This window comes from Rhea pennata, chromosome 1 (assembly GCF_028389875.1).
Source record: "Rhea pennata isolate bPtePen1 chromosome 1, bPtePen1.pri, whole genome shotgun sequence".
Lineage (NCBI taxonomy): Eukaryota > Metazoa > Chordata > Aves > Rheiformes > Rheidae > Rhea > Rhea pennata.
In genome coordinates, this window is record NC_084663.1 from 204,488,671 (window position 1) to 204,515,740 (window position 27,070).

Consider the following 27,070-nt stretch of genomic DNA (forward strand, 5'->3'; position numbering starts at 1 on the left):
ACAGCCCGCTGCGCGGCCCCTCCCCTCGGGGGCGTGGCCTCCCGCGACTCATTTGCATGCCGCCCGCAAGCCCGCTCTATTGGCCGGGGGAAGACACGCCCCGAGGCGCCCGTCCGCGCCGCTGGCTCCAACGCTGCCCGGAGACGCGGCCGGCCCCGCCCCTCCGCGGCGGAGGCCCCGCCTCCCTGCCCGCCCCTGCCTCCGAGGCTGCCTGGAGATGGGAGCCGGCGACGGCGTTGGCAATTGGTCGGCGCCGAGCGGCGCCTCGCATTGGCCGGGCGGCGCGGCGGCGGGCGTGGCGGCGGCGCGCTGATTGGCGGAGCGCGGAGGGGTGTGCGCAGGGGGAAGCGGCCCGGAGCGGGGTGCTGGGGCCGCGGCTGGAGGATGGGGGCGGCCGGCGGCGCGGGCTGCTGAGCGGCGCGGAGCCACCCTCTGCCGCCTCCGCCGGCGGCTGCTCCGCCGCACCCGGCCCCCTTCGCCGCCCGCCCGGCCAGCCGAGCGCAGCGCTCCCAGCCAGCATGAACAGGCTCAGCGCGGGTCCCATTGGCGGCGGCAGCGCCGCCTCCGCCGCCGGCCAGTACCGGGTGTGCGGCAATTGCCGGAAGGTGCCGAGACAGGTACCGCGGGCTCGGGGAGCAAAGGGGCCGGGGGGGAGCCCGGGCGGCGGAGGGGCCGCGACGGGGTGGCTGGCGGTGGGGTCTGTGGCGGGGTGCGGGAGGCCGTGGAGAGTCTGCAGGAGGGGCGGAGGGGGGTGTGGGGAGCGGTGGGACTGGGGGGAGGGCTGTGGGGAGAGGCAGGGGGGCTGTGGGGAGAGGCGCTGGGGACAGGCACCAGGACTGTGGAGAGGCAGTGGAGTGGGGGCTGTAGGGAGAGGCGCTGGGGCTGTGGGAGGAGCTGTGGGGAGAGAAACTGGAGCTGTGGGGAGGCAGTGGGGTAGAGAGGCTGTGTGGAGGAACTGGAGCTATGGGGAGGCAGTGGGGTAGAGAGGCTGTGTGGAGGAACTGGAGCTATGGGGAGGCAGTGGGGTAGAGAGGCTGTGTGGAAGAACTGGACCTATGGGGAGGCAGTGGGATAGGCTGTGTGGGGCTGTGTGGAGGAATTGGAGCTTTGGGGAGGCAGTAGGGTAGAGAGGCTGTGTGGGGCTGTGTAGGGGAACTGGAGCTGTGGGGAGGCAGTGGGGTAGAGGGGCTGTGTGAGGCTGTGTAGGGGAACTGGAGCTGTGGGGAGGCAGTGGGGTAGAGGGGCTGTGTAGGGGAACTGGAGCTGTGGGGAGGCAGTGGGGTAGAGGGGCTGTGTAGGGGAACTGGAGCTGTGAGGAGGCAGTGGGGTAGAGAGGCTATGTTGAGTCAGTGGAGGAAGCAGGCTGTGGGGTAACTTAGGAGGGAAGCTGGGGCTGTGGGGAGACAGTGGGGTGGGAGGTCTGAGGCAGTAGGATGAGGGAAATGCACTGTAGGGAGGCAATGGAGTGGGGAGAAACAGGGGCTGTAGGGAGGCAGTGAGGTGGGGGAGGGCACCTGGGGCTTTAGGAAGGGCTGTGGGGGTATCTGGGCTGCTGGCAGGGGTATATGGGGCAGGGATGAGCTGGAGTATGTAGCTCCAGGTGTGCCGGGGGGTGTTGTGTCCTGCAGCCCTGTTGCCACCGTCTCCTGGGGCTGGTTGTCATTTGCCCCTGTCTTAGGGCTGCTGCCCCCTGGCTCTTGGGGTACACCTGGCCTCTGCGGTGGTGTGGGGGTGTCTTGGGGCCAATCCTCACTGAGGGGTGGTTAGAAAGTTTACCAAGTTTATCCACGTATCATCCGGTAAAATTCATCACCGCGATTTGCCAGCAAGTCTTTGTGAGTGTCATCTGAAATTTAAGCCTTTTTTTTTTTTTCCTAAAGTGAAAAAAAAAAAGACTAAACCCCAACCCTACTGTTATTACCAGCCCCACTGAGTGGGCTCTCTGTTCTTTAGGACTGGTATAATCGGTTTACCACCTCCTCTCGACATCTGCTTAACTGGGAGCATTAGATGAGGTGCTTTTTGTTTGTCCAGTGCAAATGAATTAAAATTGCTGAGCTGTGCAAATGCATCGAGTCAGACTAAGATGAATGCAATGCCATTTTTTGAATTAAATCTCTGCTGATACATTTTTCACCAGGTTTGTTCTTGTACATACTAAGAAAGCCTGTAAGTCAATGAGCTCAAATATTTGCGCTCTTTGTCCAAAAACTGTTTTTCTTCCTCTGTGGGTCAGGCCAAGTGCCAATCAAAGTTGTTTTTCAAGCCTCTCTTCCCTGCAGTAGGACTGCTTTTTTTTTTTTTTTTTTTAAGGGTTTGGTTTTTTTGGAAAGGAGGTGTGTGTTTAGGGGAGGGGGAGGAGAAACATTAAAAATCGGTCAGAAAGAGAAATAAATCTTAAAAATCATGTTTCTAGAATATTTTAATGGAAACAATCTTATTAAATGTGCATGCTTGGTATGTGCAGTTATTTTTTCCATAAACTCTTGGATCATATTACAGTTGATACTTGGTGCTCAGCTCTTAGCTCAGCTTGCGAGAACTGTAATGGATCAGAGAAGTGCACATCAGCACAGTCTGATTTTTAACCATTTCATTACAGGATCCTTTCTTGGCTTTAACTTGCTGGCATTACTGCTTTAAGAAAAACAAGTACTTAAAGAGAGAAGTTCTTTGGGGTTAAAGCCTGAAACAGCTTCAGACTTGACATATGTCTAAAGAAATACCAATTAACCAGTGCCAAAAATATCTGTGGAGAAAGCAAGGAGGGAGCTTGCTTTGTTCTGCCAAATAATAAAAATGTTTTGTTGACAAATATAGTGGTGCTTGGCAGCAGTTTTATACCTAAAATTAAATTTAAATTATTTAACATTTTTTAAGCTGTAGTCTCATCCTGCTGGGTAGGGGTGGGTAGGTCAGTTGGTCTGTCTGTCTGTCTCTCTCTCTCTCTCTCTCTCACTTTCTTTCTCTCTTGCTTTTTTTTTGTATACCTCTTTTTAATATCAGCTGGGGGGGGGTGAGGGAGACAAGACTATAAGTTACTTTCCTGGTAACAGGAACCTTGTTAGATTAGATGTTTTTCAAATAATGTAGGGAAGGTGATGGTTGTGTGGTAATATGTGGAAGCCTGATTGATTGCATAGAGGAAGACAGCTCAGCACTGTCCTGGCTTGTCTGTGGTCTCTTCACAGTCACTTCTTGTTACAAAATTGAAAACAAAATCTAGTGGCTGCTGGTGAAGCTGAGACAAACTCTTAATCTCGAGCTATTTTGTATTTGCATTGGTTGTAGGATGACGTTGTATCTTTTCTTAGGCAGGACAATAAATGTAGAAGCACAAAGCTTCTGACTACATCTGAAATCATTTAAAAGTTGCTATCGTAAAATCACTGTAAATTTTAACCTTTTGCACTTCATTGGCAAACATGCAAGTAGAAAACAGGAGGGGGAAAAAAGGCTTGGGGAAATGAGATGCAAATTTGACCTGAGTGTCAATGTAATAATCTTCAGATAAGTGCTGTCTCATCTGTTCTTTTGGTGGTATTTTTTTTTAATGCTCATGTGATAATGTACTGGAAAAATGATTGGCCTTAAAACATTTTGATTCTCTTCTGCCCTCCTCAGTTTTAAGGCTTTATTTCAAACCACTAGAATGCTTGCTGCTTAGGTAGTACTGTCATCAAATATTATGAGGAAGAAAAACAAGCCTTCTACCCAGTGGCATATAATGAAATTCGGAATAGTCTAGCAGATTTTGAATTCTCATGGGTGAGGGCAGATTTCTCTTTCAACAGAAAGAGAAGAAAAGCTGTATGCAGCACTTGAAGTAGCAGTTAATTTCAAATTAATCAGTTATGTTTTAGTACAAGAAGGTCTATTAGGGTAGTGTTAGAAATTTGCTGAGCATCTCCTAGTTAAATTTGCCCATGTGGAAGATCTGTAATATTAATAAGATAAGAAATTTCTGGTTGTATTTATTGATATGGGATACTTTAAATAACCAGATACACTTTCAGAACAATTGCTGCTAATCATAAGGGCTTAGATATTCATAGATATTAGAGCTGAATTACTGATTTTTTTTTTATTTTAGATTTTGTGAGCAAGTATCTTGAAAAAGACTGCCAACAACAATGTTTTGATTCAGCTTAAAATAAATGAGAGAATGAGCAAAGCTAGATCTAAAGTTACAGTTCTTGATATTGATGGATGGATTTTAAGGTATGAAGTTTGAATTGCCGGATGTAGGTAAAAGTACTTAAAATGGTACCTGATTGCTCTAGCCTAGTTTTCCGTAGAGGTAGCTGAGAGCTGTTGTATTCCTGTAACCAGTAATAGTTCTCTAGCTCTAAAGTTTAAAAATCCTGTGTGTGAGGGAACTGGGTAAGGAAGTCACCTGGAGTGGGGACCTTGGGGCCTTAAATCTGAAGATCTCGAGCATGTTTGAAATTCAAGATTCTTATACCTGAAAGGAGTCCGTTTCCCAAGTGAGATGGAGAAGAAGTGTAAGTAGTGCTCAGTATTTATTTGGGCAGATAACTCTCTTGGGAGGATTTTAGGAATAAGCAGAGTCTTCAGAAGATGGAAAGTCTGATATTTCAGGAAATGTAGGAACGGGGAGAACGTGCCAAAATGTAAAGTTTAGTTGCAAATTGCAAAGCACATGAAGCAAAAGGTTCTTCTGCCTATAAGTACAGATTGTTGTTCAATGACAGTAGGATAGAAAACAAATTTAGTATGAGAGAGAATCCCAAACTAAATATTTGTTTTATTTTAGAATTCAGTGAGAGGAATATAAGGGCAATAGCTAAATGGGTAATGGGGAGGCATACTTTAGGAGCATCTCTTTACTGTTGGCAAGGTGGAATTGCACCTGAATCATTAGATCTTCCTGATTTGAGCCTATTTCTATGCTAGAATTCTGGAAAAAAACTATAAAATCCTTGATCCAGTTCTTGTCTCTAATAGACCTGCTAAATCAGAGTGATCCTATGAGAAGGAAATAGTATGGAATATGATTGACATAAAGAATTTTCAGTGCTTGCCACTCCCCATGCCAACTGTCATCTTCAACACAAATCTCAATACTATGCAAGCTATTATAACAAATTTTGAAGGAAAAGCGTACAAATATGAGGAAAAAATGACATGGTATGTTATGTTAAACTAATGTGGTAGTCTTCTACTGATAAGTCATATACTATATAGTGTCCTCTTTTAAAAGGTTTAGAATGACTAAATCTAGATTTCATTCATTAATCTGAAATAACATCAAATTTTGAATTCATTTTTTTCCACTAGCAAATCAATTGGAATTAAACTTTGGGACCTGTCAAGACAAAGTGTTCTAAATATGAAAAGTTGAAATAGGTTTAAGAAGTAATTGGGTAAATTCATAAAGGAGAAATTAAATGCCCCCTGTAAATAGGGGGCTAGTGCCTGTTGGAGATGTGTTGCTGCATGCTTTCCTGACTGTTGGACTTCTGTTATAGCCCCCTGTCAGTGATAGGTTACTGGGTGATGTGGACCTTTGATCTGACGCATTACATCTGTTGTTATGCTCCTGTTAATTAGTAAAGGAATGGTAAGGAACTGATTGAAGTGGAGATGACAATGGGCCCTGCTGAAGGGAGAAGTCATTGTGCTGAAAGGAGATGATCTATCTGTGGGTTTTTAAAGGATCAGTTTTGAAACTAATCTGCCTTAACACTTTCGTGAATCGTGATGAGAATAACTGTTAATGGAATATGTTCATTGAGACAGACGTGGTGGATATTGTCAATCCAGGGAAAGGCCAGAATATTTCTTAGAAAACTGGGAGACCTTGGGCGCTGGAGTAGGTGGAATTGGCGTAAAATCCAGGGACATGTATAGTTATAGTCTGACTACTTGTTACTCATAGCTTTTGGTAAAATCAACTCTTTGGAAAGGCCCATTAAGAAGCAGCTTAATGTCATCCTGCAAGGCAATTTAGTGGAGTGGGGGGGGGGGGGAAGAGGAGAAAAGAAGTCAGGAAGGATGGATCCAAACTAAACAGGCACACAGACGTGAGCTGGATGCTTAGAGAAATAGAGTATGGTGGGTTTTCTTTTTCTTTTTTGTTCAGAAGGAGACTAAGGGAGAATTTGCTTTTTTAATTCAGCAAAACCAGAAATGTCTAGAGTTGTGAGGTCATGGTTGAGTTTGTGCTAGGTCTACTGCTGTCAAAAAAACCACCTAATTTTAATATAGAAAAATATGTGAAGGTTGTTAAATAGGCAGTGTCTACAATAGCATGAGCCTGAACTTAGTAAGGTCATATATTTTAAAAAAATAAAAATAAAATTTTTAAAAATTTGCTTTATTGTGTTTTGTGTAGGTGAGTAAGAAAGAAGCCCAAAAGTGAACCAAAAAAAAGTCTGATGTCAGATGTTGTAAGTCTATTCAAGCTAAAATATGCCACCATGAGTCATGAAGGTAAATGGAGATGCCAATACCAGTTCTGCAGAATTCAAGAGCCCTTTCAAGAATGTCTCAGCTACTTTAAGGAAATTAAACCTAGTTCAGCCTATTCTGAACATATGCAAATTTAACTATCTATGTCTGCTTGAAAAAATAACCTGTTTTTCATAATACATCATCTCTGCATTATCCAGTTGAGTAGTGTATTTTGCTTTAGAGATTTTATCAAGCTTGATCGTCACAGAGAATTTTATTTTGTGAAATGAAATAATGTCTTCCATGCTTTTGACTGCTTTCATTGATAAGTCTTTTCACTCTGTGGTCTTAATATATGTAAATATCACTTAAAATCTCTGATGTGCCTCTTTCTAAAGGATTTCTCAAAATCATTTTCATACTTTAACATGAAAACCTAACTTAGTTTTTTTTATCAGAAAGTTGGTAGAATTAGAACTGTTATATATATCTTTATATATATCTTTATATATATATATATATATATATATATATATATATATATATATATATATATATATATAAAATTCTGTATTTCTGTATTCCAATCCCTTGGAATTCTGCCATGATGAAACTAACTCAGGTCATTTCTAACACACCCCTAGTGTGCACGGTTAGGGACAAAATATTGGAAATAAGAACTTTGAGGGGTCCAAAATCTAAGTGTAAAAATAAACCCATCTTTTTAAGGCAATTTAAAATTCTCAGCAACAGGCCCCTCATTGCCATCGTTTGGTCATATTTTTTCTGGAGATATTTGTAAAAAGTCTTACAGAGCAAGCTTCTTCCCTGTGAAATAACTGTAATAATTCTGGTTTCTCACTTTGTCCATCCTCACAAGTCTTGCAGTAATCTGTCTTTTAGATTCGTATCTTTCTAAATAATTGTTCTCTCACCTCCCTTTGCTAATTGTTGTTTTTGTTGTCTGGAGTCGGAGAGAGCAATTGTTCTTTTAAGGTGTGCATTGATATTGAATGTTCCTGTGTTCTTCTGCTTTTATCTTAAATTAATGTAAAATATTTTCCCCTTACCTTTCTAGTCTTAACTGCTGAAGGTAAGAACACAGAACTATTAAATTTTCAATAGACCTGTAATGAGAATGACATGAGTAAAATGAATCTCTAGTGAAAGAAAATTCTGCAGTGAAAAGCTGTAACAGTTGACCTTGTAGGAGCAGCACTCATTTAGAATAGTCATGTTTTCTTCCCTGAATTACAGGGAATTAATAGAGGTGGGAAAAGATGGAAAGTTAGTGGGGAGGAGGACTCTATTCAAAAGAAACCTTGAGGTTTAGTGTCCAGGATGGGTTAGTCAAGCGTGGAAGTTGTGCTCTATTAGGACTTACTGTTGCTGGTAGGAGTGGTGAATTCCATCAGCCAAATCACAGGTTGTGGGTAGGAAATCAGGGTTTTTTGAGCATTTACTTTAAATTTATGCATGTTACTTAATGCCTCAAATTTATCATCTCTTTAAATGATGATGTTTTGAAATATTAAAAAAATATATATATAATCAGTTCATTAAGCATCCTTGTTTTTTCCTCTTCGTCACTTTGATGAGGGAGATGTTAATATTCATTCAGTTCTTTTTGAGCCATTTTTACTGGCTTGGGATATTTGAAGGGGAGAAGATTGTAACATAATTTTCTCCTGCCTTTGCTTAATGAAGGGAGTTGGTCTGAAGGTTTCATTATCAGATTTTCATTTCCAGGGCTGGATAGTAAGAATGGATCAAAAGCATAGTTTGCTTGACTACACTGAATATTTGCTCTCGTCTAAGTGGATCGGGAAAGATTTGGGAGGGTCAGTATTTTCAGCGGAAAAGATTCTCAGATTGCCAGGGGAGACACCTTCGTTAATGAGAAATTGTACCTCAGTTGGACAAAAACCTATGCAGAAATAATCTACTACTTGATTTTTCTGTTCTTTACAGGTATTCCTGTGATATGCAGAGGTAATTGCCATTGTTTTCTCTGCAACCCAATCTAGTAGTATGTGCACTTCAAGTAGTTACAGGGATTCTTGTGCTGATAAATGAAAGATTTTTTTTTTTTTTTTTTTTTTATCTCATTACAAGGAGGTGGGTATATTCCCCACAAACAATTTTTGCCGACTGTTTATCAGTCACTACATTGAATGTGCTGGACGTATTTCAAGAAATTCTACAGTGTTCTCTGTATGCTACCCTGGGCAAATTAGTGATAATAGAGGAGGCTGTGATCAAGGGATATAAAATTTAAATGTCTTCATTAACCACTAATTTCAAATTTTTATTATAGAATACTTCTTGCATATCATACTTAAATAACTATCAGTTAGGGCAAAATACCAGTGCAGATGAGTTACTTTTGCATGTTTAGGGTGCTAAGAAACTTTGTTCTTCATATAGACTGTTATCAGCCATTGATTTATTCAAGTATCTTTGTTCTCACCTCTTATTAAAATAGAAAGATGTTTTGAAGCACAGACTTATGGGGAGTGTGGATTTAACCAGATACAAATTGGGGAGGGAACTAAAAGAAGTATAAGTGATAATACGTAGAGTCAGAGATTGAAACTGATGTTCTTAATCTAGAAAGATATCTTAAGTCTTAGTTCTGAACTTCCCCTGTTACCTAAATTAGAGTAAAATAAATAATACATGCAAGCTCCTGACTAAACCTCTGTTTTATCTTGTTGATCACTGCCTTGCATTTCTCTCAGTATAAGCATCCCATTTTGGTAGACCAGCAATATACTTGTATGTCAGTCTGAACTCAGCGCCCAACATAGTGATTTTGGTAACATATTAGGAAAATACCTACAATACCTACGTTCAGGCAATAAGGTGGAAAAAATTAATGGAGAGAAACACAAAGCATTTCTGGCTTAATTTCCTGTGAGTAAACTGGACCTGAATGGCTAAGCATGTATCGGATGATAAGTTAAATTTCTTGTGGTCTTACTCCATATGATGGTGTTGAAGAATGGATCATCATTAGAGTTGTGGCTTGAATCTTCTGGCATGCACAAATGTTAGGTTAACATGTTGCCAGCAGGTCAAGGGAGGTGATCCTGCCCCTCTACTCAGCCCTCCTGAGGCCTCATCTCGAGTCCTGTGTCCAGTTCTGGCCTCCCCAGGACAAGAGAGACATGGAGCTACTGGAGAGAGTCCAGCATAGGGCTACAAAGATGATCAGAGGGCTGGAGCACCTGCCCTATGAGGAACGGCTGTGAGAGCTGGGCCTCTTCAGCCTGGGGAAGAGAAGACTGAGGGGGGATCTTATCAATGTGTACAAGTACCTGAAGGGAGGGTGTCAAGGGGATGGGGCCGGAGTCTTTTCAGTTGTCCCGTGTGACAGGACAAGAGGCAGTGGGCAGAAATTGAAGCACAGGAAGTTCCGCCTGAGCGTGAGGGGGAATTTCTTCCCTGTGAGAGTGATGGAGCCCTGGCACAGGTTGCCCAGAGAGGTTGTGGAGTCTCCTTCTCTGGAGATATTCAAGGCCTGCCTGGATGCAACCCTGTCTGCCATGCTCTAGGTGACCCTTCTTGAGTGGGGAGGTTGGACTAGATGATCTCCAGAGGTCCCTTCCAACCTTACTGATTCTATGATTCTATGTACGAAGGTCAGGAGAAACTGCCTTCTTGAGAATTCTAGTGCTCTGTCTCTTCAAGTGCAGAAGACGTCTGGAGAAGCAAAAGAAGACTTTAAACTCAACATTTTCACCTGCTCAGAATGAGCTATCAATTCATAAACACTATTAATATAGCTCAGTTACTATGCTTTGCAATCAGGATGGCTAACTATGTATTTTAAAGTGTTTTCATTGTGAACTTTTGAAATGAAAGTGGAGAGAACTGTAAATTCTTCTAAAGTTAATTGATACTTAAAAGAATCAATGAAATTATTCCTTAGGAAGGAGGAATAGTTACAAAGATGACTTCTTGCTTAACATTTTCACATACAGAGGACCATTTTGTGTGACTTGCAACATGGGAATTAAGAATTTGTGCTTTTTAGCAGTGTCACACAGAGTAGAACAGAACTGTGTTGATGACACTGAGGAATTACTAGCTCTCTTTCTCTAAACCAGTTTTTTAGAGCAGTTCAGAACTGCTTGCTTAAAACTATTCATCTTTCTCTGGGCTATTACAGCATTTGATTTGCTTGGGCTGATCTCAACAAAACAGAATTCAAAGCCAATATATGTTCTTCTTTATGAATTGTACAGTCAAGGTACTGTATTACTAAATAATTTTTAACAGCACTGAACCTATTTTAATAGCATGTGCCTGTAAATATGTCTAATATCTCCTGCTTTTGCATGTGGTGAAGGGAATGTAACTATATTATTGGCTAAATATGTCTGGAGGGGTTTTGGCCATATGGTTCTAAATCTGTTTTAATAAAATTATCCCTATTAACTTAAAAACTAAAAAATAGTCTCTCAGAGTTGATTGACATTCTTCTCAGTAGAGCACCCTCATTACTGATTAGAGGTGTGGAAATAGTAATTTGTTCTAGCACTTAGAAATTTGATTAGACCTCTAATGAAATGGAGCGCCTACACGCTGTCTAAATATTCTACCTGACACCAGTTGGATCTCATCCAATGTGAAAGAACACTTGATGTTGCTTTGCTTTACTACAGTATGTTTTGTGTCTTGAAATCAAGAGCACTGCCTGCGTGCAAATACCCATTGGCTGTTTAGCAAGCAAGAGTGAACGTTGACCCTCCCTGGAAGTCAGCATTGGGATTTGATTATTCTGCTGAGCATTCACTACCTTACTGCAAAGACTAGATTAGAATTGGAAAATTAAGACAACTTGTTATATAGAAACACCCGTACTCCATAGCTCTGGAAGTTAGACTTTAGAATTTTACATCTGTTACATGTAGTTTAAAGTGTATATGAAGTAGAAGCCTGCTGGTAAGACTCACAAGTTGCCACTGTTCTTGTACAGTAATAACCTGATTTAAAAAAAAAAAAAAAAAACAAAAAAAAAACACTAAAGTTCTGGAAATACCACATCTCTACTCTTTATGAGCGGACTTGTTCTGTTTCCTCCAAAGACTGATTGAAACAAGTGTTTGGTGTCTTGGCAGCTGTTCTAGTGCCCATATTTTAGGTCTGCTTTAACTCAGGTACACACTTCTTGTTTGAGAACCTTGCTGCTGGAGTACTCTGAATTGGGGATTTTCGTTAGGATCCTGTAATAGAAATATTCAATCCTCAGTCATAAAAAAAATAAATAAAAAAACTTAAAACAGCACTTCAGATGTATGATGTTCATGAGGCAACAGTTCATTTTGACTGATCAACTTCCCACTCTGTAGTACAGAAGATCAATTCTAATGTGTCTGAGCTGGAATCATATGTAGCTTTGTCTCCTCCTTTGTAGCTTTTTCTTCTATCTTCTCTGCCATTGTGGACTTTATTTTTACTCTTTGCAATCTCCATATTTAAAGAACTGAAGTGGAAGAGTAGTGAACCAAAAGAACATCAACTGATTTATGCCAGTCTAATGCTTCAGGAGACTCCAGAAAATATTTTCAATTTCCTTTCCTTCCAGAAAACTGAAGCAAACTATTCAGTTACATTAGCAGTTTAAATCTTACCTATGTGATCTTAGTGGGAGAATATAGGATGACAGGCTTTAAGGCAGTGGCATCAGGTATCATACAAGTAGAACCTGCTCAGAGATAAGTGATTTTTATTCCAGCAATTGAAAACTTGTCATTTCACTTTAATGCCAGTGCTGTACAAGTCCTTGGAAGAAGTGTGTTGGTTGAAAAGGTCAGCTGTTAATTAAAGGCTGAAGGAACCTGCAGTCCACATAGCAGCTCTTCAGGGGAGACATTGTGCAAAGGTACTTGTTACACCTAAGCGAAGAAGGAGAAAGAGCAGTCCTCAAGGAGGAGGGAGGGTATGCTTAAGCCATCTTTCACACAACTTAAAAGAGCAAAATGTGAATGGAGGTGAAAGAAGGTCTCCCTCTGTGTCCCTCTTTCAGGTTACCTGTGCAAAACATTAGATAAAGCTTTAGTTACTTGACCTATTTATCCAGCAGAAACCTGCAGTACAAGCAGAAGCAGTTTGACTATGCAGTGCTGTTGCTGTTCTGTATGGGACACTCCTTTGGGTTAAGCTGTGCCCTATGAGTGTGCATAGGCAGCACCTAGCCATCCAGCATGACTAATTTAGAAGCTTGGCCCATGACTTCAGTTTGTATTTCCCAGGACCCTTGGAATATGCATTGCACGGTCTGACTTCGGTCTGGGTAGAGCTGAGCTGGGTGAAAACAGAAGGCTGTCAACGTGTCTCTTGGGATCTGGGCTTACTCTGATGCATAGTTTTGATCTGGTTACTTCATACAGAAGAAAGTTAAGTATTTCTATAGAACAGGTTAGCTAAGCAGGATATAAAATAAGTGTTTTTATTATTTCTGTAGCATGGTAGGTTTTGGTGATGGTAGTGGGGTTTGTTTCATGTTTTTTTTTTTTTTTTTTTTTTTTTTTTTTTTTTTTTTTTTTTTGAAGAGTCATTAAGTCACTGAAGTGCGGTCAGAAGTCTTTTTAGTAAAAGAGTAGACAGTAGTCTGAGTTAGACGGTAGAGTCTGAAATCCAAATTTGGAGATAAAGTTCTGACAAAAATAACTGCATACAATTTCAGGTAACACTTCCTGCAGAAATAGCTGCTCTGACTCTGGACCTGTCTCCCTATTTACATATAATAAGTTTTCTGTAATGGTTGTGAATTTTAATTTTTGGAAAATCAGCATTTCTTTTGAGCTTTGGCAAGAAAAAGTGTGAGCTCTTTACCTTTGGTCTTTACTTTTACCAGCTCAGCTGAATTAAGTCAGTATATTCAGGAGATTATATCATGGTAATAACTCACATAGGTAAGAGCTAGGTTAAGGTGCAGACATTCTTTTCTCTCTTTTTTTTTTTCCTTAAAAAAAAAGAGTAAGAAAGTGAGCTGACTGCCAGCATTATTACGGCAGTTGCAGCAAGTAGGTGACTTTAGGAAATGCTGCTGAGAATGAAGCCTTTTGTCTGTTGGTCTCTTGTCCGAACCTACCGCAGACTGACCAAATGTGAAACAGATAGTTTGTCAGCTCCTTCTTCGTTCTGAAAGAGCCTCTCTGGTCTTTGCAAACAAGACTCTTCAGTGAAATAGTTTGCCCTAATCAGTACCTACCTGAGGAGTTCCCATTGCGTGAAGAATGGAGAGGGTTTGCCCATCCATGACTCTCCCTCTGCAGCCTCATACCTGTAAGAATTGTGTGGATTGCTTCTAAGGAGATGGTGGAAAGTAACATAAGAAAATTTATTTCAATAAGTTCGTATGCATGGTGTAGATACCGCCTCCATCTGAAAAATGCTTTGGAGTCAACTAACCAAAAAACAAGCTAAAATGCATGGCTCAGCCAGCAAGGCACTTGCTCTTAGAAACTTAGCCTTTAGGCTAGAGTTAAAGCACGTAAGTCAAGGAGATTTTATTTTTTGTTTGGCACATTCTTTCTGTTCGAGTGGGCAATCAAATAAAAAGGCAAAAAAGCACGCTCCTCTTAAAGGAGGAGAATATTGTTCCTCTTGGCCTTCCACGGGGACTATCCCTTTCCAAGCAGAGCTGGGAGACCAGCATCACAGTTTCTTTTGCTGTTGAAACTGTAACAAGGATGCAAAACAGCCATCAATTGTGGATGAGCATTTGGTTGAGAAACTTGTGTTAAAGGGGTTTCTAATTTTTTAGAAAAGCTTTTCAATGGATTCACTTCTGAAATTCAGCGGGTCATGTTAACATTGAATAAATGGAGTTCTAAGGCACTCAGTGGGGTTTTAGGCCACAGACATGAGTTTTAACGTGAATAGGCTTAGCTGACGACATTCGTTATGAGATAGCATAGCCAATATCTGCTTATATTCTTCTAAGTACATGTCAATCTAAATAAACATCATCTGTCCCTCAGGTGAGTATGGACAGTACATATGTAAACTATCTACATGTCTCAACTCTTCAGAGTTTTTTCTCTGTTTCTTTTTTTTCCTTTTCTCCAATCTAAATTGTTGCAAATTCCAATGAGAATTTACATTCCATTCAGAAAAGGGAAAAAATAGCATTTGCTTCATAAGAACATAATAGTAAACAAATAAAGTGTAATGTGGGTGTAACAGTACTGAAGATTACAAAGTAAATGATTGATACTGCCTGTGGTGAACAGATAGTGCAATAATGCACTCACTGGGGTAACTAAAGAGCTCTGTCTAAGGTGGGCTGCATCTTCTAGACCGGATTAGCACCGTGTTTGTTTTTCCATTTTGATGCCAATTCATATCTATATTAGAAAACAGATTTCATTTGTTTAATAGCCTTTGAAGAATAAATAATATACTTGAACCAAATTTGAATTACTACTGTAGCTAGTACAAGAGCATCAGAGCAGCTATAGCGCGTAGATCAAAGCCCAGTGCCCTGTGTCTGACAGTGGCCAGGAGAAGATGCCCAGAGAAGAGTATACAAAACAGGGTGTGTTTATCATGACACTTCTTCTGAGTGTCTTCAAGCATTTGCAGCTTGAGAACTTCTGGATTGGAGGTGTTTTCTCCATGCTTAATAACTGTTTGTGCATTTCTTTTCCATGACTTGAACGATCTACTTAGAACGCATGCAAACTTCAGGTGTTCACGGCATCTTAAGACAAGTATTTATACAGCTTAGTTGCTTAGTTGTGGAAAAGATTTACAACGTTTGTTTGAGTTTGCCCCCTGCTAGTCAGTCCTAACCTTTCATTGGAAGTGGTAACAGCACAGTGTGTGTGGACTGTGACAACCAGGAGGCATCAATTAAAATATCTTGACAGGTTTGTGACAGCATGCTCAGCGGTTCAGAGTTGCTTTCAAAGACACAAGCTACTGCAATTCTCTGTGAAAAATATGTCGGGAAGCTAGCTGTGGGGACTCCAGTACTGAGTTGAACACACTGCCCTCTTTTTTAATGATCTGGATGAGATTTGTTTTTCTGAATTTTGGCAAGTTACTTTTGTAACTCCTAAGATAGTTATTGCACATGGATCTAAAATAACTGGTATGATCATTTTGTACATAAAATCTGTGGAAAAAGCATGATTCTGCCATCTGCATGATTTTCCTGTGTCTCAGAATAGAATTTGGTTTTATATGGTACCTAGTAAATCAAAGATGCTTGAAAACTTTCTCTTTTTTTCCCCCCTTTTTCCCCCCCATCCTGCAGCTGCATATGCTTGGGCAGTATTCATTTGTTCAGTAGTAGTTTTTATGAAGCTGAAAACACTAGAAAGACTCACTAAGAGGGAATATTGGCTGGGATATATGATGAATTTACTTCCTGAGTGTATTGGCTTGGGAATTTTACCCTTTTGCTTGAGATGCAGTAAAAAAAGCATCTGATACCTTCTAAAGAATAAAATATTTCATATGTAGCAAATATAATACTGTTCTATCAGGACTTAAATATTCTGCTTAAATATCACAGTTAGATGGTTTTCATGAGTTGACTGAATGCAGAAAGCAGTATGCATTGCCTTCTGCATTTTAGGAGAACAGCTAGAAGAAGCAAGATCTGTAACTGGACAACGACTATGGTGACACATTTTGTTGTGAAATATTTGGTGAAAAGTAGTTGGAAGCGACTGGGAAGCAAGGCAATGTGGTCTGACATCTTGTAGCTACTGTTCAAGCAGATTTCCTGTCTTTTCACGTTAGAAAGATGCTCAGCCTTTACCTTATTCTGTTAAATTCTGTGGTGGATTTCCACTCTTTACTAGATAAGATTTTTCTGTATTTGATAGTTAGCAGGCATTATGCAGTATTCGACAATAGTCATGAATATCCAATTAGATGCTTTGTGTAGCCACACCACCAGTGCAGCCTTGTTACTTCTGATGGCCTATTATGCAAGTAGTTGAAACTAGGAAGGAGACAATTTTTGTGAGGTGGTACAGAGGTCAGAGCCCAGCTTCCTTCCCTGCAACTGCATGGAGATTGAGATGCTAATCAGAGGAGAAGACTGTACTTTTTTTTTTCCATTAAATTGCAAAGATACAACTTTGCTTGCTCTGAGCAGATCTCTATGATACAGTAGTATCTAAACTGTCTTGCTTCATCATGTCAACCGAAAATTCAGTCAAAACCGACTGAATGAACATTTGCGTAGTTTCTCAAGCAGGTTGTGCAGATGAGGTCCATGAGCCCACCAGACTTAGTGCTGTCAGCCAAGAACTTATTTAAAGCTGACTAAATATTTCTGGAAGAACTGCAGCTGTGCTAGTGACTGCAGTGTAGGCTAAACCTTAAGAGTCTTATCTTTGGTAAGATCTAAATCTTAATGATTTAAAGTCCACTGCGCCTAAATTGTGTCTCACTGTGCTCCCTGTTGTAGTGAATGTGATGGCAGTGCCAAAGAGGGAAGGTGAGAGAATGCAGCCTTGATGCCAATCTCTGTTTAAACACTCTGTCTGCTTTTATAGTAACTTACAGCTAAATGCACCTTGCTTTAAATCCTTGATGATGATTTCTGCTGGAATAGTGTAATGCTTGAAGATGGTCCCATGTGAATTGCAATGAAGTGTGTTAAAGATTTTCTTTAAAATACATTGTTGGAGTATTTTGCTGTTTACTGCTCATATATTAATCTTACATTTTGAACATTTAGCATATGTGAAATAGATTAAAAAAAAAAAAAACCTTCAGCACCTTTCTTCAGTGTTAGGATGCCATTATGTATTTATAATATGGGTGATACTATTCAAATTCGCTTGCTTACAAGGCATGTATTTCCAAATAATACTTCTATTAAAAATGCAGTTGAGCATTCTTAGGAAGCACTTCTGCCAGAGATGTGTGATGGATTTGCACAACCCTAGGGGTTTGTCTTTTTTATACATCTACCAGTTACGCCTCTCTGATTGGCAGTGTGCCCATTAAATATGTATATGTTTATGAACGGAAGTATTTAACTGTTCAATCACTGCATGATAAAGAGACTTATTATCAGTGGTTAATTTAGGTATTAATTCAGGCCTGTCAGAGCAGCTTCTGTTTAATCTGCACATTCTATCAGATGTTTGCTTTACCTGCTGGCACTGGTGCGCTGCATTGGTTGGATAAGGAAACCCGTACGTTCTCTCTTTGCAGGATGGCCGAGACCGTGTGTGTGACCACCGCGCTGTCCTTGCCCCCGCTGAACGTGCAGCCTCCAAAACATGCAGGACCCGGCTGGCAGAGTGAGAGCAGGCTTGGTTAGACGGGCTGTGCGCAGGCGGCGCGAGGCAGCCCTGTGCACGGCAGGCAGGTTGAAGGGTATGCCTGGCTGCTGCAGAGCCTGTGCTTTAGCAGCACTGGTGTCCTGGCTGATGAGGCAGATGAACTCGATGCAGTTCTGCCAAGTTAGTGACTTAAAGCTACGTTTCCAAACTAGATAGCATTGGTCTGTCTCAGTATGTCAGACTCGGGCTAAATCTGAAGGTGAAAACAGGGCAATGTACAGACAGAACAAGTCTCCACTTAAATCACTGAAGTTTTTCTCTGTAACTTTTGCCCTTGGTAGCTGATGCTGTTGAAACACAGAAAATGCTCTTCTGCTGCGATCTTAAGATTTTAAGCCATCTTCACAATCGCTAGGTTATCTTCTGTCCAGAAGGCATTTTTTGGGCAGCCTGTAAACCTACAGTGCTGACCATTTGCTTTCTGGTGGTGATACGCCTCTTGCCTAGCTTCAGGTTGTTGCACCTGATCTGATTACCCCTTGCTGGAGGAAGTCTGGAGTCTCTGGAGGAAGAACAGGCCTTTCTGCAGCACAATTGTTCTTGTCCTGAATCAGACATTAGCTTTATTTTTTATAAGTTGTCCACAGCGTCTAGCTGACTAACTTTGATTTGGATATATGCCTTGTAGATGTCTGTATCTGGTCAGTTGAATTACACCCTTGGTATCTGATAATGACTGAAGCATGGATAAAAACTAATATTTTGAGATTTGGTTTAAATTAAATGGAAGTGAATCTCTAGCAACAAGTAAATAGAAGTGGCTGCGGTTGTGTGTATCTCATCCTTTCCGTATGTTAATAATCGCTGTTTTGGCATGATTGTTAGCACCTTTCAGTTGAGCAAATCTTAATGCAAAGATTTTTTTCTACCCATCTGCTCAGGAGCCTGAGCCTTAATTTCTCAGTTAGATGTGTTCTCTAGTTCAGTTACATGAATATAAAGTTGTAGCCGTGTCTTTTACTTGACATGCTCATGTCTATTCTGACAACAACAACAACAACAAAAAGCAGAATACAGTTTGGCTTCTTAAATAAGGAGGTAAAAAAAATGGGTTTTGCAGTAAACCCATTACTCTGATGTTTGCCTTGCACTCTTTGCCTGTCTACTTCCAGATTTAGTTGAACGTTGGCTTTGGTTAATAGCTGTAAATAACTTGGAAATTACCTCCAGGACAAAGTGAGTGATACAACCCAAATATGACTGAAAGTGGATGTAGACATAGGTTTTATGTAAAAATAAGACAGACTTTTCTGCCAGTAAGTGCATGTTCACTTCTGAGCTTTTCTCCTTTAGGTTGAATGTATCAGATGTCTTTCAAAGACTGAGAAACTCCTGTGGAATTACGCTGCCCAGCCATCCATCACAGGCTGGGTAGAATTTGCCACCCTTTGCTTTGTAGTTAGTGTGGACTGTGCTTTTAGTAGCAGATAGAGGGATGGGAAGGTGGGATAGGCTTCCTTTTGTTGTGTGAAATCCCAAAGCCCTGTAACCTGTTACCAAAACAACCTTTCCACACTGATGGTGCTTCACTGGCCTGCTTCCCAGCTCCTTGCACCACTTCATCAGATGTCAAGCACAAAGATACCAATTTCTTAATGTTAAAAGCAGCTATTTTAACTCTTTTGAAATGCTGTAACATAAAAACAGTCCTACAGTTTGACTTCCTCTGGTAATTTTCTTCTTATCGCTTAATTTGCATTTTTGGAGTCTATTAAGAGGAAAAAAACATTGCAAAATCACATGAAATAGCATTAACAAGTGACTATATGCCGGGGCTGCTACTTCGTGAACTCTAACATTTTGACATTGTTTGCTCTGAACACGTCTTTTATTGCTTCTGGAAATATGTCCTAGGTTTGTTTATAGGAATGGGTTAGTCTCCGAGGAGTTCATACACTGTTAAAAATAAAATGTTGTGCCTCACTCGAATAATTCTTTTTTTTTATTTTGAATGTGTTTTGAAATATAGGACACTGATGTTTACGTTTTTAATGTGTATTCAAATTTTTTGAAGTTTCAGCACAAACCTTAATTTGAGGTGAATTGCAGATGTGTATTGTAAAGCTATAAATCTCCCTAAATCTCCCTTTTCTCATAAAATGCCATACATACTTTTCTTAAAACTGATACCTCAACAAATATTTCCTAATAAATTTCAAAATTTCACAGTTTTGTATCTAATTTTTTGTTCTTGTCCATTAGTACCTCTTAGTAATATTCAATTATGAAGACAAGTGAATTAGTTTTTTTTTTCCTCTTAATGAGTTGGACTGTTTGTAGCTTTAAATTTTATAAAAAATCTCAATAGGCTTATGAAAAATATTCATTTCCACTTAAAATGAATGCATCATAAACTTCAGCCACATTCCTAAACTGTTCTTCATTTGGTAAAGTTGGACAGATTATTTAAAATGCATCCTGACATATGTAGAAATCAAATATATTCCTCTGTTATGCTAAGAAAGGATTTGAGTAACAATAGAAGTCATGACACAGTCAGTGTTCAGATAACAAAAAAAAAATCATTTTGTCTTGCTTTCTGCTTTCTTCCATGAGGGTAAAAGAAGGAGGCAGTCTAGTATAATTCCAAAGTCACGTTAGGTATTACTGAAAACCAGAGCATTTGACTGTGATCAGAATAAGTGGAAATGTATGCTGTCCTCAGGATCCAAGAACAGACACTGGAAAGGTATATAATAAGCAATAACGAGAGTAGTAGAAACCATTTTTGAGGCATATTTTAACCAGAAGCAGCAGACAGTCCTGCTGGTGCCATATGAACTAAAAGGAAAAGCGTTTGTGTGTATTGAACTTGAAACCAAAAGTAAGGATCTAGAGCAATGAGCTCATGAGATGGAATTGGCACATTTGGTCTTTGAAGACCTCTAAGAGCTGCCCAACATGGGCTATAAGTACCTTTTGAGATGCACAAGGTTATCCAGACATCCAGGGGAGCAGCAGATGCTCTGCAGAGCTATGGGAAGCCCCTTCCCTCTTGAAGCGGTGGCTGGGGGCCCAGCAAGGTGCTCTAGGGTGTCTCCAAGGGCCCTAGATCCATATGTTTGTGCTGCTGAGCCTTGTGCTCACTCCCTGCTTTAAAAGAGGTTAGGCAGCTAGCTGAAATGTAGACATCAACATTTAGGTGTCTTAATCTAGATTGAGTCCATCCATTATTTCCTAAGATACTAATGTGCATTACAGATCACTGAATTTAAATAACCAGGATCCTTAGAAATGCTAAATGGTGAAAAAATTACTAGTAGACTGTAATGTAAGAAAAAGTGAAAAGGCCCCTTCGTCAAGAAAGAGGGGAACAATGAAGTTCGTGGGACCATAATGTTCTTGCAAGAGTACATTACAGGCTTCTCAGAGTAGTTAGTAATAAGAATTTGAACATGGAAATCTTCTAGAAGAATATTATTTTTCAAAATTTGAGCTGGCTGAACTTATTCGAGCCCTGAACAAGAGTTGAAGCATTTTATTAATACTGTAAATTATTATTTGTTAGAGAAGCATGATTGGTGCTTGGAAGATGCAACTATAGCATTACTGGGAAATTGTGTCAAAGAGGCAAATTGTTTTTCATACCTAGAACAACCTTCTGAATAGTATGTATTGGGACTGGGTAATGAGAAGGTATATTACTCCTTCTTTAAAGGTCATTTTGGAGAAAAAAAGAGACAGTTACTCAGTTACTAACTGGACAATGACAAGTTGTCGAAGTTAGCAGTGAAGCCTTATTCTTTGATTACAAAAAATGTCACTTCACTAATTATCAAATGCTTTTTTTTTTAGTTGAATATCTTTCTTAAGTAGCAATCAGAAACTAATGCAAGATAGGAGATACGGGAGCATAACGGAGCAACCGTGACAGAAGCACCCTTTGTACCTGAGCATTTGCAGCATAGAGTACTGTAAATAAATTTTTAAAGGGCAGATGTTTAATGTCTCATGAAAATGTTTCTCCGCATACTAAATCACAAAGGGATGTGACACACACACACACACTTTTATGAAGTGTAGAGGGACTTAAGAGGCAATTTAGTAAATTGCATTAAAATACATATGCTTTTAGTGCTTTTCTGGCAAGAAGACAATAAAACTCGCATAGCTAAATAAACCTGAAGTAGGAACATCTGTAAGATCCTATGCTGGGAACTTGCAGGTATACAAAAATGACTTCCACAAAGTACCAGTAAAATGCAAAAGATAAAAAAGTAGAAATTTATTTTCTGGATTTAAGTCCAGACATGCAATAAAATGCTTGCAGGATGGTAGATGTGAGGGAATAGATGGCATCTGCTGAACTAAGAGAGATTTAATTTAATCTTTGTCCTTCTGCGCAATAGAAAACTGTAAAGACTTTACTATTCCAAAGGTACTCTCTGTGCGAGGTCAGAGAGTGGCCTTGGCAAAGGTAGAAATATCTGAGGAAGAAGTATCATAAAGGAACAGAAAAACAGAGTAATAAACCGGAGGGTGGGTGGTATCTGTCCTCTGGAAACCTCAGATAGAAGGCATAAAGCTGAATATCAGGAAATCCGGGTATGAAGCAGCAGACTAACACTTGGAAATTGGAGCTTTTAATGATTTTATTTTTAATAAATAATGGTTACCTGGATACTAGAGGAAATCCTAAGAGTCAGGTGGAGAAATACAGCCTCAGCACTAGTATGGCTTAGAGGTAGAAGCACACAGGGCCAGGCTACTGTACTGTGTGTGCAGTGGCAGGGAGAGATAGTAGGTACATGTAAGAGGTACATGTAATAAGAAATACACGTTCATACCTTTTCTCCAAAAAACTTTTTCTTGTCAAATAGAAACTTCAAAAGGGGTCTGCCATTCCTCAGCAAAGCTAATTTCAGGATGCTGTCAGGTTTTATGTTTGTTCAAAGGCGGTTTATTAGACAGATACCTTTGTTGTGGTTGTAATTCTGTTGAAGTAATGAATCTGAGCCATATTATCAATTACCGTGTGATCAGTATTTCTGGGCTGTTTGCGCTGCTCTAGCAGAGCAGAGGAACATGCAGCTGGCAGATTTGCTGCAACTCACAAAATTCACTCTTGAGAAGGTTCTTTCTTGTGCTTCTTCAAGTCACAGCATGACCATCTTGGCGTCGAGTTCAAGATGAAGTAGCTTTTATACCCTGCTCGTGCGAGAAGTCTCCGTACGGACGGATGCGCGCAGCAGCTCTCGCCTCGGCCATGCTTCGCGTGTTCGCGGGTATTAAAGCCCTTTCTCAACCAGCTGTTTGATCCGCTCCACCAGATAACAGCTCCGTTTTGTGCTGCCTCAAATAAAATTAGCCTCCTTTCTACTGCGCTTGCTAAAAATAGCCCTTTCTTTTAAAGTCTCAGAACAGGGTGACTCATGTGCTCGAGAAGAGGAAGAAAGCTGTGTTCCTCCGCGCCGAAGGCTTTGGAGAGGAAGCTAGCGGGGCTGCCTGCGAGGCGGCTCGGGCTCGCTGCTCCCGCGGAAGGTGTGCCGTCACCGCTGTAGCTAAACATAAAACTTGGAGGCAGCACGTCGCAGCTTTTGGCTTGGGGACGTTTTGGCAGGGCCCGTCCAGGCCGGAGATGTTCCTTGCTGCGCGGTGCAGATCAGCTCCGAGGGAGCAGCGTTCTGGTTTGTAGCTGTCCGACGTGCGATATGGGGCTCGCCGGGCCGTTCGAAGCTCAGCTGAAGGCCAGAGAGCGAGGCACAGGGAAGGTGCGCCCAAGCCTGCCTTTTTGCGCCCGCTTACAGCGGCTTCTCTGTGGTCTGTAGGGCCGTAGCTCCGTCTTGCCTTGACGGTGCCGCGCTACGGCAAAGGTCACTTTCTAGGCCGACGGCTCAAACTGGCCCCTCTCCGAGTAACCCTTCCCAGGCTCAGTTTTCTCTGCTTCTCTTTGAAGCTCTTCATTGCTGGTCTCCTTTCGAAGAAGCGCACCCCGAAAGGACTCTAATTTTAATGCAAACAGAGCTGGTTGCAAACTTTTTAAGATAACTTACTCATATGACAACAAAGCATTTATGGAGGAACATGGAGCAGAAAATGGCTTGTATATGTGCGTATGGTGTTTTGGTTGCTGAGCAACCTTTTTCTTGGTTCAGTTACTTAGCATAAGAATACAATTTCAAATAAGATATTTGGGGGCCCTAGTTAACTTACTGTGCAGTAGCTAAGTTAACCTGTAAAGATGAGTCAAACAGGAAAATGAATCAGTTTTCCTGGGAGACCGTAAGCTTTGCAAGAAGAACTTTTGTTATGAAGGATCATATAGCTGAAAAGTTTCTTTCTATCCAATTCCCATATGTATTTTTACGTATTTGAGTTCTTGGGTAGATCTTAAATCACTGCTCTAGATAATGGGTGCCCAGAAGCAGTGGCTGTTATCTAAAGTCTGAGAAAGCCAACGTTATCTTACTTAGTGCTTGTAAACTTCTCATGTTTTTATTAATAGTAGCCTGAGAACTTGTATGACTAGCTTGTGTTTGCTCCTGTTCTTCTGACAGGCTTGTTTTAACCAGTTTTTCTAAAATACACGCTTTGACATGAAGGACGAAAAATCTTCTGTGCTGATGGAAGGGTAGAGTATACACTTCTTATATGTATGTGTGCATGTACATATATACATATGTATGTGTATATATATGCGAGTGTGCGCACACACATGCACACACATATATATTAAAAAAAAAAAAACTTAAAAGCATACCATGATAAGACTCATTAGCTTGAATTATCTTTTTTTTTTTTCCCACAAACCTTTTCCTTATAACTGCCAACGCCAAAAAGGAGCTGGATTTTGTCCTTTGTGTAATATATTTAATTCAGCTTATTTTTCATGTTTGACTATCTCTTTTACATTCTGTTAGTGTTCATGTAAATTCATTGGAGATCCTTGAATATGTTCCTGTGCCTGAGTTCTCTTTCAGTCTTGTTCATTCTCAGGAGTAGCCTAAGTCACATTGAAGGGGGAAAGGAGGCAATGAAGCCCAAAGCCTCCACTATGGAGTATATACAGTTTTTGGCCCCAATCTGGCCTAGGTGGCCAGCTTTACAGAGCCTGAAAAAGCAGGATATAGGTCAGACAGTAAAATGGGGAAAGCAGTGGTTCAGCTCTATTTTAGACCTGAGCTTGAGCCAAAGGCTAAAGATGTTCAGCTGTCCAAGTTACTCACTCGCACAAGCTGTTTCCTCCAGATTAATCAACGTGAAATGAAGGTCTTTAAAATTTAATATTAGGATAACCTTCATAAAATGCATAACATACATTGTTAATAGAAATCTTGGAAAAAACTTTTTTAAAGTTAACAAAAATGTCTTACTGCTAGCAAAAGTGTATAGTTTCAAATATAGAGATATCTTCCTGTGCCTTGTATAGCTGTATGAAAAAAGAGGTTGTATGTGCATGCACCTAGTCTCTGCACACCTTTTTAATTACTTTAGGTTGCATACATTTGATTCGTAAGGTGTATGTGACAGTAGGCAGTTGTTGCAGTAAGTCATCTCCTGACTGCTTGATTTCACACAATGGGTTCAGATTATTTCAGAAAATGAGTAAAACACGCATGAATACATTCTTCATCTTTTAACAGCTAATTATTCCAAAGTAACAAATCTAATTGTCAAGAGAGAGTTTGTTTTGGAATATCTTTCCTGAATAATCTGTGCTGACTTTTGTGTATGTTCTCATGTGCTAATTTTAAAAGGACAAGATATTTTTTAAACAAGTAGGACGGTTGTTAGGCTGCTCTAGTGTCTTATTTTCCTGTGTAGAAATCTGTGGCACACTCATTCTCAGACCAGTGCTGTTATTAGTATACATGACCGTTAAACGTAAGCCCCTCTAGTAGAATAATAGAGATAGTTAAGGGTCATTTGGTATGGAAAAGCTTAGACTTTTTTTCGTTAGGGGCGAGAAATACATGGTAAACGTGATACAGTTGCTGATAGATAACTTACTACACTGCAGTGCAATTAGTGACTTCAGAAAATGTGCAGCCAGAGCTTCTAGGAACGTGGAATATAGCTGTACAGAGGAAAAGAATAAAGACAAACGGTACCACGACAAATTTAGGTTAGACGTCAAGAAAAAACTTCCTAATGATCAGAGGAGATAGTCACCGAACTAAGTGACCTGCCGCTGGAGGTCTTTAAGAACCGATTCGACAGACCTTTGTGGGGAGCAGAAACCTGAGCTGCCTTTGGGCAAGCCAAGGAGCCAGACCACCCCCTAAGGTCTCTCCAATGCTGTGGCAACTGTATTAAGACCTCCAGAGTTTGTCTTAGCTCAGTCTCTTTCTTCCTAATAAATCAAAAAATCCTCCAGTCCTGGTTACTGTTATCTGCTTATTGTATACTAAATATCTGATCATCAAAGGGAGGTTTGGGATCTTTTTCCTCTCCCTCCTAGGCCATACCTCTTCTTTTAGCTTGAGTTTGTGCCCAAGGAAAGATTGTATCCCGTGTTTTGTTCTCTTGTGGACTCAGCAGCTAAACAACATAATCTTTCTGTTGTTTTTCCAGAGTGAGTTTTTTAATTGGTTCTTGCTGTTTTGCAGGGAGGTGGGGGAGTGTGCAGGGAGTGTGCTTTTCATGCAAATATTTGGCACACAAAGTGCTTATAATCTTCCAAACACTTAGAATCTAATTAGATTCTGATACTGAAGAAAACTGCTTCTTAATTTCATTTCCCAAGTGAGGCCTTTGTGCATACAGTGATAGATCTTTTTTTTTCCTCTTTGCTTTCAGTACTTCTGCTCAATCCAGCAAACTGCTAATTTTAACATTGTGCCAAATTTTTGATCGTTATTTCTTATGTACCTTCAACCTGGTCTTATCAAACAATCATGGTGAGATTCTCTTTTTCTCTTCTTTTTCTTTCTTTCTTTTTTTTTTTTTTTTTATCTTGCAAAAATTCAAGCAGTTCGTTAGTGCAAAGGACAGGGAGCGCTAAGATGGTGTAACTAATGTGGTGTGATAGCCTCACCTGCTCAGTGAGCTGTAAAACGTGCAGGTGGCCTTGGGAAGAGAACTGAGTCAAGGCCTTTAAGATCTAATCTGCTAAGATAAAGCAAGTTAATATGTTAGTCTTGATGCTGATAGAATTACGTGCCTGTTTTGCAGGAAAAAAGAGTGCAAGTCTCTCCGCCTTTAACAAGAGGACCAAGTGCCTTTATACCAGAGAACGAAGTAAGTGTGCGGCTGTCAGCGCTCCCAGAGACGCACATAAATGCGGCGTGTGCTCTTTTTTGGGGGGGTGATCGATTATTATTCTTAATGCCAGGCCCGAGGGGGGGCCTGGCCGGTATTACGGCACCATGATTCTGTAACTCTCA

General features: G+C 40.7%; 1 protein-coding gene across 1 annotated transcript in view; it reads left to right on the top strand.

Moving 5' to 3' along the window:
• Positions 1 to 449: 449 nt before the first annotated feature.
• SESN3 (sestrin 3) overlaps positions 450 to 27,070 on the top strand; it is a 41,482-nt gene continuing 14,861 nt past the window's right edge. The window contains exons 1-2 of the mRNA XM_062567316.1: positions 450 to 617; positions 26,859 to 26,924. Of these exons, the coding sequence (XP_062423300.1) occupies positions 519 to 617; positions 26,859 to 26,924 (165 nt within the window). The 5' untranslated portion in view covers positions 450 to 518. The remainder of the gene's footprint in view (positions 618 to 26,858; positions 26,925 to 27,070) is intronic.